The sequence below is a fragment of the Sarcophilus harrisii genome, chromosome 4 (assembly GCF_902635505.1).
Source record: "Sarcophilus harrisii chromosome 4, mSarHar1.11, whole genome shotgun sequence".
NCBI classification, from domain to species: domain Eukaryota; kingdom Metazoa; phylum Chordata; class Mammalia; order Dasyuromorphia; family Dasyuridae; genus Sarcophilus; species Sarcophilus harrisii.
The window spans coordinates 428,261,313-428,281,037 of record NC_045429.1 but is presented as its reverse complement, the minus strand read 5'-3'; the positions used below and the strand labels follow the sequence as shown (position 1 = coordinate 428,281,037).

General features: G+C 41.4%; 1 protein-coding gene across 5 annotated transcripts in view; it reads left to right on the top strand.

The window, feature by feature from the left end:
- Positions 1-10,618: 10,618 nt before the first annotated feature.
- HNF1B (HNF1 homeobox B) overlaps positions 10,619-19,725 on the top strand; it is an 89,942-nt gene continuing 80,835 nt past the window's right edge. For 2 of the 5 annotated variants that reach the window (XM_031967566.1, XM_031967565.1), the window contains exons 1-2: positions 10,624-11,515; positions 16,901-17,100. In XM_031967566.1, coding sequence (XP_031823426.1) covers positions 11,172-11,515; positions 16,901-17,100 — 544 coding nt within the window. In that variant the 5' untranslated portion in view covers positions 10,624-11,171. Of the gene's footprint in view, positions 11,516-16,900; positions 17,101-19,725 lie in introns of all 5 variants that reach the window. The other 3 variants (XM_031967568.1, XM_031967567.1, XM_003769978.4) reach the window with 3 other exon arrangements.

The window sequence follows — 19,725 nt, the reverse complement described above, 5'->3', positions numbered from 1 at the left end:
AAAGGCCTGATAAAGACCACTCCCCATGAAAGGCAGGCCTGGTGCTCTAGATGGTGAAAGTTATTCCTTGCTAGTATCCAGTTGAAATATCAGAGAATGTCAATTTTGTGAGAGCAAGTAATTTTTTCCCTGTTTGTATACCCATTTCCTAGCATAGTGCCTGGCAAATAGTGGGCATTAAATAAATGTTTAGTGTGTGGGATTGTTTTAAACTGGGATGCAATTCTTTACTGAACATCAAAATCTTGATCAGTGACCTGGGAGTTCCATACCCCACTCTACCTGGATAGTCATCCTACTTCTTTCAAGGTTCAGAATCATAGAATTCTGAAATTTTATAAATAGATATTTTAATATAAATAAATAAGTAGAATTTTATAAATGGGAACGATCTCAGGGATCACTGAGGCTTTATTTGATTCTAACCTATCATTCTCTTTTCCCAATATCTACTTACTGCTTCTAAATCTACTCTTCATTTTCATCATGCTCTGAAACTCTTTCACCACAAACTTTCTCTTCCAGAAATGCTATGCTGTCTTCACTTTTCTCAGTTCCTAAACTTGAATTCATAGTTCAATTTGATACTGTCCTTTGCTCTAAAATCTTTTGGTTCCTTGTCCTATCTAGGCTCTGGCCTTATCAAATCCCAATTCTGATTTACTTTCATTAACTATTTCCTCTAATCACGTACTACTGAATAGTGCTGGAAAGAAGTTATGGAATAATGCTGAATGAGTACAATGCAGATTGAGGTTATCAAGTCTCAAGTGAACCTTCAACCCAACAAGAATTTTTGTTCTTTTCCTTTTCTTTTATATTTTCCTAATTGATTTTCTGTTATTTTCCTTCAAAGACGTCTCCCAAACTTTTCTTCTTTCCACAAGCTTCCCACAAGTTCCCCACAGGCTTTCTATTTTTTCCCCTTACCTCTCAGAAAAAAAATCTTACTAAAAAATAAACTCTCTCTTCTTCCCTACTATATATCTCAAAATCTCCTTACATTGGCTTTTATTCTCTAATTCTCTACTCTAACCTCTGAAGAAAATCCTCTTCTCACCAAGGCTAGCTCTTTTACTTTAATTTTTACTCCCATCCCATTCCCTTTCATTTCTAGAGGCAGATTGCCCTCTATCTCTTCTGGTTCCTTCCCTGCTTTTCACAAATATTTTCCCAACTTGAAGAAAACCCTTACTCTCTTTCAATCTCTCAAGCTATTAATCTATTTCTTCTCCTTTTCTCAGCCAAATTTCTTTCCAAAGTTGCCAATTACTTTACCAAATCTGATTAATTTTTCCTAGGTCATATCCTTCTGAACCTTTCTGCATCTTTTGACACTGATAATCACCCTCTCCCTCTGTATACTCTCCCCCCTCTCTGGCTTTTTCTGACATTGTTCTCTCATGGTTTCCCTACTTGTCTAAACAATCTTGTCTCCTTTGCTAAATGATCATCACACTACACTCTCTGTATTTGTTCAAGTTTCTGTCCTAGTTCCCTTATCTTGTCTTTTCTTCCCTTTTTCCATTACCCCTTCCCTTCCCTCACTCTCATTAGGTGATCTCAACAGTTCTCATGGGTTCAATTATCATCCCCTTATGCAGAAGATTCCCGTATGCAGAAGATCCCTCACCTCTTTTCTGAGCTTCAGTGCCACAAATCAGCTGCTTATCTGACATTTCAAACTGTATGTCCATAAGTATACCAGACTTAACAAATCCATAATAGAACTCATTGCCCTTCAAAATCTATTCTTCTTTTAATTTTCCCGATTTCTCCCAAGAGCACTACTATTTTCCCAGTCACCCAGACTCTAAACCTCAGAATCATCTTTGATTCCATGCTCCCCTTTACCTTACTTAGCCAAACAGTTGTCATGTCTTGTTCATTCTATATTCTCCACCCCTCCCCCCATATGATTCATAATTGTCCCCTTCTCTTTATTCACATAGCCACTATACCCAGTCAGGTGCCCATCATCTCTCTCCTGGATAATTGCAATAGCATCCTGATTGCTCTGTCTTCCTTGAGTCTCTTCCCTTTCTAATCTATGCTTTACATAATAACCAAAATGATCTTTCTAAAGCATGAATGGTTCTGAAAATATCATTCCCTTCTCACTAAAGTCTGGTGGCTTTACATTAACTGAAGGATCAAATACAAAATCCTCCACATGGCATTTAAAACCCTTCAGGACTTGTATCTATCTATCTGAAGACAGAGACAGGTACATTTTTGGTTTTGTATTCTCAATGCCTTAGCCCAGGGTCTGGCACTGGCATTAAGTATTTAATAAATGTTTATTGGTTGATTATGTATAATCACCACCACAATTTAAAGAAACAGGCCTGGACAAATTGTGATTAACCTAAAGACACACAACTAGTTAGGGACAGAGCTGAAATAGTATCTAGTTCTCCTGTCTCCCTAGTTTATGATTCAATTATCCCACATAAGGTGAGATACCTTATCTTACTTTCATTACATCACACCTTACCTAGACTTGTTTTGTGGTTTACATTTGTTTCTCTTTTTTTTTTTTTTTTGTCTAAAACCAGAATGGATTAAAATTGTTTATTTTGAGGTTTCTTTGATACCTGGAGACAATGCCATAACCAGTACTTTTCGTGCCTCAGGCAAGGGACCAGAACTGAGCAATCAAAGTAACATTTTAGACATATTCAATACAAAGGAGTAGGGGAAAGCCCAGAACATTGACAAGCTGCTCTTGGGCTAAAGGATTGGACTGGACTGGAAAGTTATTAGGGCTAGGGGAGGGAGCATTTAGTATATTATTTTAGGTAGTTATTTAAACTAGATGCTGAAGTGCAAGAGATTCTACTCTGCTAATGGCTCTGCCTGTTTCCAGTCTCTTCCTTCTCTAATAGACTTCCCTGATAATGGACTGCAAATATTGTTAACATCCTCTAAATATCACTTCTCCTCCCCCCCAAATCTCTCAATTGCCCTGCCCTTTAGAGTCCAAGAAAAATGATTAAGAATTATTGTTGTAGACAATCAGTGTAAAATTTCTTAAATGTGTTTGTACTTTTTACCCCAGAGTAGAAGATAATCACGGGAAGGAAGAAAGTAGATCACAGGTTTGGAGATGAAAAGGATTTTCAATATCATTTAGTCCATTTTACAGATGGGGAAACTAAGGCTTAGAAAAGTTAAATGATTTGTTTCAAATCATGTAGTCAGTGATCTATAGAGATTTTCTGATTTCAAAGCTTTTTAATAGTTATCCTCCCCCCAACAAATTCATTTACCATACTAACTCCCCAAAAGGAGTCATTCCAAAGCACCTTGTTAACTCATTTTGAAAAACTATCACTCTGAAAACCTTCAGAAGGTAAGTCAAGTTAGAATTGTAAATCAAATGAATAAACATTCTTTTTGAACTAATGGTTCTTTAACTTTTTTTGTGTCCTTGCTGGATCCTTTGGTGGCAGTTTTGTGGCACTTACAGGACCTTCCTCAGAACAATGTTTTAAAAGGCATAAAATAGAGAGGATGACAAAGAAAACAAATAATATTGAAACGGTGATCAAAATGAAAGAAACAAACCATATTCGTGGTACTGGGTTCAAAATGGTCTTTAAAATTTAATTTCATAGGCTTGATCTCGGCAAAATCTAATATTTTCTTTTCAAATTCAGTTTCCCTTAAAATCAGTGCTTGAATGGCAAAACCAAATGAATTCTGAATAATTATAATGACAAAGCTTAGCTCCAGAAAAGAAAGAAGAAGAAGCTCATTTCTATGTGAAGGTAGGGGACTGTGGATATGGAATAGTGCATATACTGTCAAATGTGGTTAATTGTGATTTAATTTTGCTTGTACTGCTTCCTCCCCCACCCCCCTTTCTTTTTTTAATTCTCTATTATAATGACTCCATCGGGCAGGGAAGTGGGTAAGAGGTATCATCTAAAATGAAAGTGATGTGAAGCACATGGTTTTTAGAAAAACCTGAGAAAATTTGTATGCATTGATGCAGAGTAAAGGGAGCAGAAGCAGGAGAACAATTTACAAAATAACAATAATATTGTAAAGTTAAACAATTTTGAAAGACTTATGAATTTTGATAAACACAATGGAATCAACTACAATTCCAGAAAACTAATAATAAAATGTGCTCCCCACTTTCATATAGAAAGTTGATGGTCTCAGAGAGCAGATTGAAGCATATTGGATATGGCTAAAGAAAATTTGTTTTGTTCTGTTATACATATTTATAATCTTGTTTTGTTTTTTCAATTCAAAAGGGTATGAGAAGATAATTTAAAATTGAAAACAAAACATAATTGAATGTTTAAAATAAAACAAATGAAGACTTTGTAAATACATAAATGCTAAATAAAAAATAACTTTTAAGCATTTTTGGTTAAAATTAATGTTTGAAGTAGGAAAATTAAAGGAGGTGAATGCTCCTATTCTTTTGATTTTTTAAATTAGATTTCTCACTCCTAAGCAGGCTTCCTAGATGGGTAAAGTTGAAAGTAATGGGCTGATATAGCTCAAATCTCTGGTTTTGTAGATAAGAAAATGGAAAATCAGAGACACTTGCCCAAGATCACACAGTTATTATGTAACAGAACTGATAAGCCATAAGAAAAGCTTGAATTAAGAAGGTGGATCATGTGAAGAGAGATCAGGAACAACATTTTTACCTAATAAGAAGGATGGACAGATGAATTCACTCATTTATTCACTGATTGCTTCAACAAACATCTACTATGGAGAACTGTCCTAGGTGCTGAGAGATACAAAGTGGTTTAGGAGAGTGTCTGCCCTCATGGAGTTTACAATCTAATTATTAAGGATTATCCTCCACCACCAAGAGGTTTTATGTAGATTGTACCTATCAATGTTTATCATATAAATCAAAACTTCTTAAAATTTTAATGTAAATAGTTGTAAATTCATAGATGCCCTGAGAGAGCCTTAGGGACCTTCAGAGGTCCCCAGAGAACACTTAAAGAATCACTGCTATAGAGATTGAAGTTTTAGGAAATGGTCATTGTACCTATTTATTTCATCTTTCTGTGGTCTCTTTTGTGACCAAAGTCAAATCACTAGGATTGGAAAAAATAAAGTATAACATAAAATTAATGTAAAAATTACATGTGTGAATAGATAGATATTTGTTGTTATTTCATGTATAATAACTCAAATTTATGTTGTAGTTTGAGATTTGTAAAGTGCTTTATGTACTTTGCCTCATTTAATCTCATAACAAGGCTATGATGTTATATACTTCAATAACAATACTATATAATGATCAATTTTGATGGACATGGTCCTCTTCAACAATGAGATGAACCAAATCAGTTCCAATAGAGCAGTAGTGAATTGAACCAGCTACACCCAGCAAAAGAATTCTGGGAAATGGGTGTGAACCACTAGATAGAATTCCCAGTCCCTCTATTTTTGTCTGCCTGCAATTTTTATTTCCTTCACAGGTTAATTGTACACTATTTCAAAGTCTGATTCTTCTTGTGCAGCAAAATAACTGTATGGACATATATACATGTAGTGTATTTAACATATATTTTAACATATTTAACATGTATTGGTCTACCTGCCATCTGGGGGGAAGGAGGGGAAAAATTGGAACAAAAGGTTTTGCAATCGTCAATGCTGAAAAATTACCCATGCATATATCTTGTAAATAAAAAGCTATAATAAAAATAAATAAAAAATAAAAAACAAGGCTATGATGTGCATTATTATTATTATTAGCCAATCAACAAGCATTTATTAAGCATTTACAACATTTGAGATATTGACTTAACCTGGGGATACAAAGAAAAGGTAAATACAGTTCCTGCCCTCATGGAGCTTACATTCTGACGAGGGAAACAACAAACACAGACATCACTTCATACTTGATAAATATGGAAGAAATGGAAGGTAGCTTTGTATAGTACTCAGGGACAGAGATTAGAGGCTACAGTGAAAGGCAGAGAGCAGGTGTAGGGGGAATAAGCCATAGGAACAGGTGGGAGGACTGGAGATTAGGATCAGTAAAAGAACATTGATAGTTCCTGAATATTTTATTATTCTTATTTTACACAGGAGGAAAGTGAATGGTGGCAATGTGGTATATAATGGCTAGAATGCTGAATATAAGATCTGAGAATTCTGGGGAACTCAGTTTGATTTCTAACTCTTTTACTTACCATCCAAGTCAGTCCACATCTTTGGATCTCAGTTTCTCCTTGATAGGATGGATTAGAGGCCTTTAAGGAACCATCTCATGATAAATCTACAAGCTTGTGAGGCTCAGAGATAGTTAAATGACTAGCCTCTGGTCACACAGATAACAAATGTCTGAAAACAGTTCTTGTTAACTCCAAATTCAACAATTTATCTTCTATTTCATGCTGGCTCCTCCACTTATGGTTTACAAATCACTTTATGTAAACTGAATATTTACAAGTTAGAATCTATGAGTAATGACAGAAAAAAATAGAGCCATGTCTCTGAAAAAAGTCTTTGAAAAACTTAGCTGGCTTTTGAGGTGGAAGACTATGTAGGCAGGATGTGTTGCTGCTGATTCTTTCAAAACTTTTTCTGTTTTACAAAGAAGAGTTATATAATGATAAGGCATATTGAGAAGTGAATTGTGTAAAGAAAACTAAAGATTTACAAGACTTTATTTTAAAATTTTTCTGGTTACTCATGCACAGGAAACTATTACAAATACTTTGCATTTTGAATGAGTCTTCCAAGCACCTGTGACATTATGGTCTTATCACGAATGAATTTAGGGATAAGTGGATCGTCAAGGGAAGAGAAAGTCCAACTGAATTTTGATTTTAAGAGTTAAAACTCTTTAAATGGTGTATGTCTGGCGTGGCTAATAATTACTGGAGTTGCAAATTGGAGGGCAGTTTTTACAGAGGAAATGACTTGGTTTAGAATTGGTCTTCTAAGTCAAATAAATAAAGAACAATTCTCATTAGTATTATTACTCTCTAATTTGAAGGATGGTTACATATAGGTAACCTTGGCATCTAGAAGGAAACTTTTAAATGAAAGGATCTTAAATTTAGAGCTGGAAGAAATGCAGAGGTTGTCTAGTTCAATTCTGTCATATTACAGATGAGGAAACTCAAGTCCAGAGATGTTGTGTCTTGCTCAAGGCCACCTATTATCATTTAGTCATTTCAGTTTTGTCTGAAATTTTTGGGGGTTTTCTTGGCAAAAATATTGAAGTGGTTTGCCATTTCTCTCTCCAGCTCATCTTTTTAAGATTTTTATAGATGAAGAAACTGAGGCAAAAGGTTAAGTGATTTGCCCAAGGGTCTAGTAATTGTCTGAAGCCACATTTGAACTCAGGAAGATGAGTCTTCTAAATTTCTGGGCTGGCACTCTGTCCCATCTGTCTAGCTGCCTCTCAGTGTTCAAGGTCATACAGGGAATAAATGTTAGAGGTAGAATTTGAATCCAGGGCTTTTAACTCCATATTTAATCTTTTTTTTCCCCACAATAAATAAAGTATAATCCCTTACAGCTGAAGGAACTGGGATCCAGGGAATGGAAGTGATTTATTTAGTGATACAGCTGAGACTAGAATCAAGTTTTCTGAATCCCAACTCTATTTTACTAATCAGGGCTTCATTTAAAAAAAAAATAGAACCTTTCATTCAAAGTTATCACTCATTATCCCTTCAACATCAAAGGATAAGAAAGGTAAAAACAATTATCCTCATCCAGGATCTGCTGGTGGCAAGAAGGCAAGCCTATTCAATTGATGCCAAATAAGAAAGTAATAAAGATAACTAAATTAGATACTTAACTCCCGATTGCTATTTCTTCCCTTCATTTTTGGGGAGTGGTGGTGGAACAATATAATACCTCTACATACTCTATGTTACATATCTACTTTGTCATCCCATACCCCAGAACCCTTGAGTACCAACATTCCATTTAGCAGCTCAGATGAGAGCTAAATTCATGAACCAAAACGTACAAAGAAAGGCAGTTTGAGAACCTCTCCATAAATCTCATTCTTAGAAATGTCACCCTTTATTTTGACCTACTGGTCTAGAGATATTATTCTTGCTTTGGATATAACTGGTCCTGTGTTCAAATCTCAGAAGAACAAATTATATTTTCCGTTTGAGAGAATGTGATGTCAGAGAAAATGCATTGGAGTCAGAAGTTCTGGTTCAAATTCAGCTCTACTTATACCAGAAGGTCTCTTTCCTGCTATGTACTATATGATCCTGAGTAAATCACTTAACCCTGTTTGCCTCAGTTCCTCATTTATAAAAATTGAACTAGGAAGAATGGGAAATGACGCCATTATCTTTGCCAAGAAAACCCTATTTGAATCTTGGACACATAGGTGCAACTAGGTGGCATAGTGGCTAAAGCACTGGTTTTTGAATTAGGACCACTTGAGTTCAAACCGGCCTTAGACCCTTGAGACTTACTAGTTGTGTGACTCTGGGCAACTTACTTAACTCTATTGCTTCAAAAAAAAAAAAAAAAAAAGACACCACTGAAAAGATGGAAAAACAACAAAAATTTTTGGGTAGGTCACTTTTTTTCCTCAAACCTCAGTTGACAAATGCAAGCTCAAGGATAGCTATTGAAATTTTTCTACTTTTATCTCCTTTCAATATCCCTCATCCACACCTAGGGCTCTCCCAGAATTCCACCTTGAAGGACCGGATATATACCATCCACAGGTGTGTGTCTATGTGTGCCTGGATAATGTAACTCAGCTCAATTCAATCCTTGCATTTGTGCCATGGACTGGGTTCCCTGAATACCCTAATTCATATTCAACACTAATGTTAATAGAAAGATATTTGGCTACTCTTCTTGCCAAAAGGCTGAGAAGCAGAAAATTGGTATCAATGAAGCTCCAGAAGTAGTCATGGAACAAATATTAACATAAATGATTAGAGTAGGAAAAGATATTTCCAGCCAGGACACCCTGTCATTGATTCATTCATTCATTTAAATATCTGCTAAGTATGAGGACCTGGAATTGTTACAGTGCTAGTAATTCAAAGACAAAATACAAAACAGTCCTTGCCCTCAAGGAGCTTGCATTCTTCAATGTTAAGCTACAAGTACAATGAAAATGAATGTTGCAAAATTACAAAGAACAATTTTTAAAAGAGCTATGAGAAGATATCTCCCCTTTGCGGAGATGGGAAGTCTCTGGCAATGGAGAATTGTATATGTCATTTTTGTGTGTGTGTGTGTATTGATTGATTGATTTTGCTAATTCCCCCTCTCCTTTCTTCCTCTTTTTCATTATTCCTAAAAAAAAATACTTTCCTATAAGGGATGGCTTTTTAGGAGAGAATAGGGAAGGAATATGGGGGAAAATCTAGGAAATGCAAAAATAATGATAGCAATAAAATCTGCTAAAACAGTGTGTTGGAGGACAGAGATAAAGTAGAGATGGAGGTAGCATCCCTAAATTCCCTCTGTTGGTCCAGATCAAGGCAGAGGGGTCCCTGATGCGGGAAGGGTTCTTTTTCTCCAGGCTGCTGGGGATCTGGCTCCTTTATTCAGGACTGAATAACTCCTTCGAATCGAGACAGAAACCAGGTCCAGGCCGATAACTTCCTGTTGTCTCTCTTTCCTTTTGCTGGAAAGTCCTTGCATTCTTCCTCCTCTTCCTCACCTAAGGGCAGATGAAGCTGGACATCGTGTAGGACTGAATCAGGTCAGCTAGTTTTCTTTTTGAGTTGTGTCCAAGGGAAAGCTTCTCTGTTTTGGTCCTTTGGTCCATTTGGGTCCCTACAGAAAGTTTGATCCAAGCCTTGTGGAGTGTAATTGTCCCGGGGGAGTGGATAGTATCTGCCAGAGAAACATATCTCTTGGGAATTGGGAATAAAACAAGAGGTCAGCAGAGGCTGAAAGAAAACTTTAACTCCCTTCTGGAGAGCTATGGAAAAATGGCCTGGAAAATAGGGATGCCAAGAGAATTAAAGAGAGAGAGATGGCCTGATGGATTTCTGCTGTCTTAGCCTCGCTTGTTAGGGGGCACTTGACCAGAGATCTTGAGATATTATCCAAAGCGCTCCCCAGTTCTGCCCTCTGTCCATTCATTCCTTTGTTTATTATCGTCGTCGCTGTTGTTTAGAAACTAGAGACCACTGCCTCCCTCTGCTCCGTCCATTTAGTGTCCCCAGGGCTCTAAGCTCAACCTATTTAGGCAGTCTGTAGTGGCTTCCGTCTCAGTGTCCAAGAGACATCCTTTCCTTCCCCCATTACTCCTCCCCCCATCCCGCAACAGCTATACACCACTTGCCCGACCCTAGGGGTTAGAGAAATTCGACTTAACCCTCATTTCGAGTGTCCAGTAGAAAGGATTGTTTAAGTCCTGAAATGGGATCTGAGTTAGTCCTAGGTTGACTCCCCACCCCCACGCCAAAGCCCTGTCCCCGCAAGGAAGGAGGCCTCCCACCTCCAGTCCCTACTCCCGCGCGTCTGCGTCCACGGTTCCACCTGCTTGGACTTCTTCTTTCAGTCCACGTGTTGAGCTGATAACGATTAGCCCTCATTCATCCCTTCTCTCTCCAAAGGAGTCGTTTCCCCTCCCTCCGTCTCTTCCTCCCCCCCCCATCCCCCCTGTACCCTCCTTCTCTCACCTTACCCCAGAAGAGATGCCAGTTGGTCCCTTCGTCGGGGTAGCTGGGCTGAAGGGTTCTCGCGGCACTCGCACTTGGCTGGAGACTTCTTGCTTAACAAGTCCAAAGTTCAGCTAAAGTTTGGCTGATAAACAGAACCAATAAAGAAGGTCCCTGGCCCCCAGTGTAAACACCATGGGCTTGGGCAGCCCCAGCTCTCCAAGCGTGAGCTCTCTCTTTTTCCGTGAGCCTCTCTCGCTCTCTCGCTCTCTCCCTCTCGCTGACTTTCCCCCTCCCCACCTCCATTTGCATCTGGCCGAAATGCCCGTCCCTTCCCACTGATTTGCATATCTTATATTGGCTAATGGAGGCGATCATGGAAAGTTAGAAGTTTGCTGACTCCTCTCGGAGGAGACTCCGGGACTGGGGAATAACAGGTGTGCGGAGACTTCGGGGGGGCTCCCAGACTTGGGGTTTGCTCCGTGAAGCTCCCCTCCGCCCTCCTTTCTCACACCAACCCCTCCCCACCCACCCCGAGCCCCCCTCTTCTCCAGTCCGTGGAAAATGGTGTCCAAGCTCACGTCTCTCCAGCAAGAACTCCTGAGCGCTCTGCTGAGCTCCGGGGTCACCAAGGAAGTGTTGGCCCAGGCTCTAGAGGAGCTGCTGCCAGCCCCGACTTTTGGGGTGAAGCTGGAGACTTTGCCGCTGTCCCCGGGGAGCGGCGCTGAGCCTGATACCAAGCCGGTCTTTCATACCCTTACCAATGGACATGCTAAGAGTCGCCTGTCAGGGGACGAGGGGTCAGAGGACGGAGACGACTATGATACCCCTCCCATTCTCAAGGAGTTACAGGCCCTCAACACCGAGGAGGCTGTGGAGCAGAGGGCCGAAGTGGACCGCATGCTCAGGTACGCTGGCTCAGCCTTGGCCCTCGCTCTTCTCCCCTGCCCCGGGCCGTTTTGGCAGGGCAGCTCTCTTCAGCCCGGCCCACCAAGGTTGGTTCTCCCCTCCCTCCCCCTCTTGGGGTGCCTGGGTCCCAGAGAGAGAAGTTCTTGCTGGGCCACCCCAGACTTACTTAAATTCGGCCCCTCCCTCCGGCGGGGACTAAGGCCCGGCCAGTTCTCCTTTCTCTGCAGCTTGCCCTGGAACACCTTGATTCTAGGTTTAGTTCTCTAGGTCGGAAAGACAAGGGGAGGCAGACTCTTGGATGCTTTAAAAAAAAGCCTTTACCCAGGGACGGGGGAAGATGGGAAGCAATGATCCTCGGGACAGTGATGGCTTTCGGGGTGGAAGCCTGATTCCAGCTTAGGGTCCCAAATCGGAGAATCTGCCCCGGCTGGCAGCGAGCGCCCCGGGATTGGGACAGTCTATCGGCCTTGGGCCCTGTTCTTTCTAGTATTCTCGGGAAGCCTCACCGGGACCCTGAGTCAAAATCTGTGAAGGGAGGGAACCGACTTCGAGCTTCCCCAGCGGCTTGGTTCCGTTGTAGCCGCGGGATTGTACCCCTCTCCCCCACACCCCCCCGAACTCATTGGGATCTGGGACTCCCCGGGGGGAGGGATTATCAGTGTCACTGTCAGACCGAATACTCGGCCTGAATGGGCCCTGCCTCTGTCCCAACCTTCTTCCCAGTTCTTGCCGTTAAGAGCCCAAACCAGAAGTTTCCTGTCCAGTGATGTTAATGCTCAGACCGGGGTAGAGAAACTTAGGGGAGACTCACTCGGGCTTCCTTGGGGGGACTTTTCCGCGAGTGTGCAATCAGTCAGCTCAACCGGGGTCTGCTAGCTGCCTTCTCAGGACGCCGGAGAGCCTTTGACAGCTGGTTACTAATTATCCTAAGGGGGGCTAACTCTCCCCACAGTGGTTGTCTGGGCCGGCTCTCAGCCCACAGCTCCCGGACCGTTCTGACCGGCCCCGGCACCGGATCGCAGCTCAGTTCTCCGAGCTAATAGATCTCGGGGCCTGGTTAGGAGGCTGGATCGGCCCAGGGCCCCGGAAGCTGGCTGTCTAGGGGTAGGATGTGAACTTGCATTTGAAATTGGTTCCCGGACCCCAGCTCTTCTTCCTCAGGTTACCCCCGATTCCTAATTCCGCGAGACACTCGTGGAGAATATTCAAAAAGAGTCCTAGGCCAGTTTGGGCCTTTTCCCTCCCCCAAATAAATGAGTGTGTGGGTGACTGCTAACCTAGTTCGCCGGGTTACAATTTGAGAATCCCGGAGATTTGGGAGGGAGAGGTTAAGACGCCCTTGTCCGCTGCTAGGTGAGATCTCCGCTCCTTGTTGTCTCTCCGCTGGCCAGGGGTGCCAGGGCTCTGGCGGGGTGGTAGGGCCGGCTCTGTCTCCCGGCCCCGCGGAGGGAGGGAGGCCGGGACCCAGAGACTGACTCCCAGGGCAGCCGGAGGCCCGGGCGTCTGTAACCGCCGAGACTGTTGTAACTTTTCTCCGGGACGGGAGGCGGCTGCCTTCGGAGACTGGGGAGTCTTCAGCGGGGTCTCGGAAATCCTCTGGGGTCCCGCCCTTGAGTACCCCAATCTCTGCCCGGCCCTTTCTCAGATCTAGATGTAGCCGGGCTGAAACATACACGGCAGCACGTGGAGTTGGGGTGTTATTAATTTATTTCTATAAATCATCAACAGAAAGATACACAAAGGGCTGTGATTAGGCTTGAATAGAGAGGCGGGTTATTCATTGGTGAAGTTGTAAACTGAGCTTAAAAGGGGGAAGGAAATAAACACACACCGGGCGCGGGCACACTCCCAGCTGCTACACAAACACACACGCGGGACCACTGTCGCGCGCACCTCGGCCCGGCCCCTCCCTCGGGTCCACTTAGCACCCCGAGGAGGGACTCACTGCTTAGCAGACACTAGACTGGGGCTCGATCCCCCCCGGGAGGGTTGGCCCAGCCTAAAGCGCCTCAGGGGTAAACCCCAGTCAGGCCCGAAACCACATCTTCTTACCTGTACTTTTCCTCCTTCCTTTTCTCTCCCCAACAGCCAGCGCTCTATTCTAGCGGCCTGTCGGTCACGCAATGTGCCCCCCAGTCCAGTTCTCCCAAGCGAGGGGTCAGGGCCGAAGTTCTCCGCACTTTCCCCAGGTGGAGGAAGAGGGCGATTCCCTACTTCTGGAGCTGTAACTCCGCTACAAGTTGTCTTTAGCAAGGCGTTTTTGTTTTGTTTTGTTTTCCCTTGGACAAATTGGAGAGGCTGTCCGCCCGAGTGAGACGCACTCCCTAGAAGTGCATACACACAGACAGAGCCCCCTCATGTGACAGAACCCGCGTGCATTTTCCTTTCACTAAGTGAGGGGAAAGACACTTTCTTCTTTCAAATTTTCTTGTCTTCTCCTGGGGTCGAGGCTCTGGGTTTGGGTCCGGGTTGGGCTCCAGATCGTTTGGATTGGGACAGCACATTTCCTTCCCACAGAAAGAAGCCAGTTTAAAGTCACCCAAAGGCTCAGCGAGTTTCTCCGGGGCCGGGAAATTGACACGGGAGGGCTAATGGAGAATTGTTTTGAAAACTCGCGTGAGCCGGACGGACATTGCTGCCGTAGGACGCTCGCCGCTGGGCCCGCGGCCCGGAGATAAGGGCATTTGACACCTGCTTTCTTAATATGTGGCCGGAGCTTTTGTCCCCTATGTTTGTTCGAAATAAATGCCATCTGGAAGATTTTTTTCTTTCTTTCCTTTTCCTTTTCCTTCCTTCCTTCTTCCCTTCTTTCCTCTATTCATTCTCTCTCTCTCTCTCTCTCTCTCTCTCTCTCTCTCTCTCTCTCTCTCTCCTTTGTTTTGTTCTTCTTTTCTTCTTAAAAATAGTATTTTTAAAAAGAGAGAGGTCAGCAGCTTCTTTTTACCCCTGGGGAATACTTCTGAATTCGGAAATTATTTTTTTCCTATACCACCTTATTCCAAGATTTAAGAGGCCTTTTTCTAGATACTTTTTTGTTTGTTTGTTTTTGTTTTTAAAATAAGGCTGCGCTCATTTTCACGGTGTGATTTGAAGCTGATCTATTGTGGGGCTCTGGGCACTGGCCTTCGTTCCATTCATTTATTCCACGAATTTCTCCCTGGGACTGGCGGGCGGAGTTTAGACTCACCTGCTTCATTTCCCAGCGTTTCGGAAACGCTAAAATAAAATCAAGCGAAAAACTAAATCCTAAATCTCCAGAACCTGTTAACATAAACAAAAAAAAAGTTAACCGAATGCCTTTCTCAGTTTGAAAATTATTTTGTGTGCGTCTCCTCCAAAAGTTTTATCCTGCCCCTATACTAGAAATCTAGTTAAACATTCGACTCGGCACATTTTCTGAACAATTTTTGATATTTAACTGCCGGTGTCCAAAATCGCAACAGTTCGTTTTAAGAGAGATTCCAGGTAAGTTTTCTGTGTTCGGAACTGTTTTCTCTTCCCTCATTTTGACACTGATTAAAAGAAATGCCTAATTTAGGTAGTTTATAAATATTCGCTTCTTGGCTAATCTCCGAATTCCCCTTCCCAGCAGCTCGCCAAACTCAGGGATCTAACACGGTTTTTTCCCCCTTCATTAATTGATTACCAAGGGATTTGTGAAAGAAATCGCTGCCCGTTGGAGAACACATTTTAAAAATACGTAGCATAATTATTTAGCAGGGCGTGTTTATTTGATTCATTAAAATATTATGAAAATGATTCCATGAATGATACAATTTAAAATGAAGTTGCTTGTTGTGTGTATGATCGTTCCAAATAATTTTTAATGGATCCACACACCTCCAGACAAATTTTAACATTCTTGTTGACATTCAGGTGGGAGAGATGCCCATCCACCCCAGACACATTATAATTTAACCTTTTGTTGCAGATAAATATCTCGTCAATTTTAAGCCACCTGATGTAACATGGGGAAACAATGGGGGGAAAAATTCTAAAGGGCAGATAGAATTTGAAGGTTATTGCACTGGAGGCAGTAGCTCGCCTTGGCATTTTTCTTCCGAAATCCTGAAGGGTTTTGAATTTTTTTTTTTTTTTTTTTTTTTTTTTTTTTTGTTGTTGTTGTTGCTTCTCCTCCCTCCCCAATCCCCACCTCCACTGGCCCAGTTTAGTTTAACAGAATTGAAAAACATTATTATGTTCAAGTTTCTAAATCGAAGTTAATGGGCAAAATATGTTCTCAGTCACTCCCACCACATCAGAGGGGAAATCTTGCCAGAATACGAGGAAACAATAGTTTTTCTTTTAAAACTTTGGACCCGGCTGAAAATTCTTATGTATTATTCAGAATTGTAAAATCCTGTAGCGTATTTCGTTGTTCTTCTCCAGGGGCAGGGAAGCTAGAGTCCATATTTTGAAAACATTTTGTGCTAGTTTCAAAGGGGGGAGGAGGGGGGAAGAGAAACATTAACTCACTATTAGTTTTTTGATACTTCGCAAGAATCCTGAAAATCCATTTCACAAACCTACAAAAAGGGTCTTTTTTCTCTCGGAGGCAGATGAGTATGAGCCATTCCTATTTTATCGACCAGAAATTAAGACGCTCCATAGGAAGTAATTTAATGAAGGTTTAATCTGGAATTAGGTGACCACAGAAGCTCAAACTCACTTTTTATTCTCTATCATCTTGGGATCCACCCCACCAGAAGACAGTGAGATATGCATCTCTGTTTTTGTGGTTGTAGTGTTTTGTTTTGTTTTCTGGTTTTTTGAAATTTGTTTTGCATTCCCTACTTAGGGAAAGACTAAGTAAAATCGATTGGAAAGCTATCAGTTTTGTTCAGTTTTCAGGTATGGATCTCTGTAGGGTTATTCTTCAGAAAAAAAAAAAGTCTACAGTCTCCTAATTCCTTTTCCAGATTTATTGGAAGAAAGGTGTACAGGGGCTACCAGTTCAGAGGCAGGACCTTCATCTTCTTTCCTCTGAGCTTGGACTTCACATTTGTTCTCTTACTGCCAGTTCCTTTAGAGTACAATAGGTTGTGTGGAAAACTGGGACTTTTAGTTAACGTGGAGCCACAAAAGTCACATTTTTGTTTGGTTTGCATTTGTTTTTTGCTGCATCCAAAATGTCAGTGGGAAAGCTACGAATTTGGAGCCCAAAGAATCCTAACTTTGCCATTTTCTTTCCTGGGTGACTTTAGATAAAGCTCTTCATCTCTCTGGGATTCAGTTCCCTCCTTTGTGAAATGAGGAGCTTGGACAACTTGATCTCTCAAGCCCTTTCTGACTTGAAAATTCTAACAATCCTGGAAAATTCCTGGATCGGTACTTCTCCTGGGTTTCTACGACAAGCATCCTAACTGTGTGCTTTTTTTGTTTAGTGAGGACCCCTGGAGGGCAGCCAAAATGATCAAGGGATATATGCAGCAGCATAACATCCCCCAGAGGGAGGTGGTGGATGTTACAGGCCTGAACCAGTCTCACCTCTCACAGCATCTCAACAAGGGCACCCCGATGAAGACCCAGAAGCGTGCAGCACTGTACACCTGGTATGTGCGGAAGCAGAGAGAGATCTTGAGACGTAAGTGTTTTCATCCTGAATTAGGCTTTTTGAGGGACCTTTGCTCTATCACTGACCACTGTATGTTGCTTTGGTTTCCCCATCATTGACACTTAATAGAGCAACTGAATAATTTTGAGGAGAAAATTAGCGGAATAGGTTATTCCCAGTGCCACTACAGCAATCTGGGATGTCAGGATGGAAGGATGCTTTTGGCTGCTTACTTGTCAAATGATTAACCCTTAATATCTACAAAATTGGGATGTCAGGATGGAAGGATGCTTTTGGCTGCTTACTTGTCAAATGATTAACCCTTAATATCTACAAAAGGCCATGCTGTAGTTTCTAGTTTCCTCTATGGACATCCCATTTCCAAGTAGGTTGAAGAGAAAATCGTCTACCTTCCTTCCCTCATCACCTTCTAGATGGGGCACTTTAGTATAATACCAGATTGCTGATTTAATTTTCAAAGGAGATTAGCTATTTCCATATTCTGCTCCCTTTTGGAAAAAGTACAAGATATATAGGTGCCCCTCCACTCCTGTTCCTTATACCAGAGGTCACCAGAATCCTTACTTGGGGAAATCTGGCAGGAGTTAGAAGTCAGAGAGAGGGAACAGTTCAGTATGGAAATCTCTACTTCCCAAAGGGGAAACTAAGGGTTGAGTAGATAGACATTCACCAACTTAATCAGTGAAAGAATTCCAATTAGAACAGATTCCAAAGTGCCTCTTCTGGACAAACGTGAATAGAAAATCAGGCCAGTGAGCAGTAGTAGATGATTTAATGAAGTTTGCTGGGAATTGCTGTTGGTTAATCCCAACTCTTCCCTCTTTCCCCAGTCCAGACTCCTTTTTTCCTCACTCTCCACTCCCCCTCCCCCCCTTCATCACCTCAAGACTTTTCCTGTTCAGTCTTGGCACTAAGAAGGTTTTTTTCTACCTTTTTTTAAGTTTGAAAATCACTGATGAGTGATGTGAGCATGAAGGACAAATTGTTTTACTTTAAGAAAAAGCATTCTTCCCCCCCCCCCCCCCCCCTCTGTGCTTCAATTATTTTGGTCTGATTCTTTTCCTGGTTTAAAAAAATAGTTAATGGTTGTCACACACAGGCAAACCACACATATACATACATATCTATTTTGTATATATTTGTATGCAAATGTATGTAGATGGACGATGCTTGTTTTCCCAATATCTTCTTTGGAGGACCTTCTGGCCAAATGATTCTCAGTTCTAGACATATAAAGTTACTTGATGCCAAATCTAGCATTTATTCTCCTGAAGTCTGGGAAATGAAACTCTTAAGATAATTAAGATGTTCATACTCCCCCTTCTTTTACTATATGAATTCAGGAAATCCTGTGGGGTTTAAGGATATTGTTTCCTCTGTCTAGTGGAAAAAGTGGTGTATTTGAAGTCAAAAGGATATGGGTTCAAATTCCCACTCCATTCTTTTTACCTGGATAACTTTGGCCAAGTCACTTCATCTGAGTTTCAGTTTCTTCCTCTATGAAATGAGTCAGTTGGAATCAATGGCTTCTAGGGCCCCTCCCCACCATAGATTTAGAATTGTAGCATCATTATTATAGAGTGATGAATAGGTCCTTTTCTTCCCCCAACCTTTTTAAGCTTTAGATTTAAAAAGTTTAGGCATAGAAAAGAAGGAATGAAGGAATGAAGGAATGAAGGAAGGAAGGAAGCAAAGAAGCAAGGAAGAAAGAAGGCAGGGAGGGAGGGAGAAAGAGAGGGAGGGAAGGAGGGAGGGAAGAAGGGAAAGAGAAGAAAGTAAGTGAAGGGAAATGAGTAGGAGGAAAGAGAGACAAGAAAGATAAAAAGTACAGAAGGATATGAGTATGTGTGTGAAAGAGAGAGACAAAAAGAGACAGAGAGAGAAAGAAAGAGAAAGACAGAGACAAAGACACAGAGACAGACAGAGGGGGAGGCAGAAAAAGAGGAGAGGAGAATGTGTGACAGACACACAGAGAGGTACAGAGAAACAGAAAGAGACAGAAGAGAAAGAGAGAGACAAAAAGAGAAAGAGAGACAGAGAGAGAGAGAAAGAGAGAGAGAAAAGGATAGTCAGAGAGACAGAGAACATTTCCTTATAGAATTATAGAAAATGAAATAAACCGTACACCAGCCTTGATTGCTGCCTTGAAAGAATTATAGAACAGCAGTCACTAGGATTGATTCTTCTGGGTCCCATTGGGCATGAAATAAAATGAAAAAAAATTTATGGACAGTTTATACTTATCATCTCCCTCAATTAATCTGAATTTAAAAAGTAAGCCAAGTGAAGGGGAGTATGAATAGTGAGATTGGTGGGGGAGGCTGGATTCTCTAAAACAACTTCAGAGCATGAATCTTCCTATATTTGTGTGTAGTCTGACCCATATATAAGCATACAGCAAAGATGTGCTACATCTCTAAGGAACATTCTGTAAACACCCCTTCTAGAGCCTGTCATAAGCTGTAAAGCAATACTTTCACCTGAGTTTGCTATTCAGTTCTCATAGCTGGAAAGAACTGTGGTTCATATAACTGTAGATTCGGAATTGGGCCTTAGTGGTCATTTAGAAATTTACAAATGAGGAAATTTACAAATGAGACCAGTAAAATTAAATACTTAGTCCAAGATCCTATT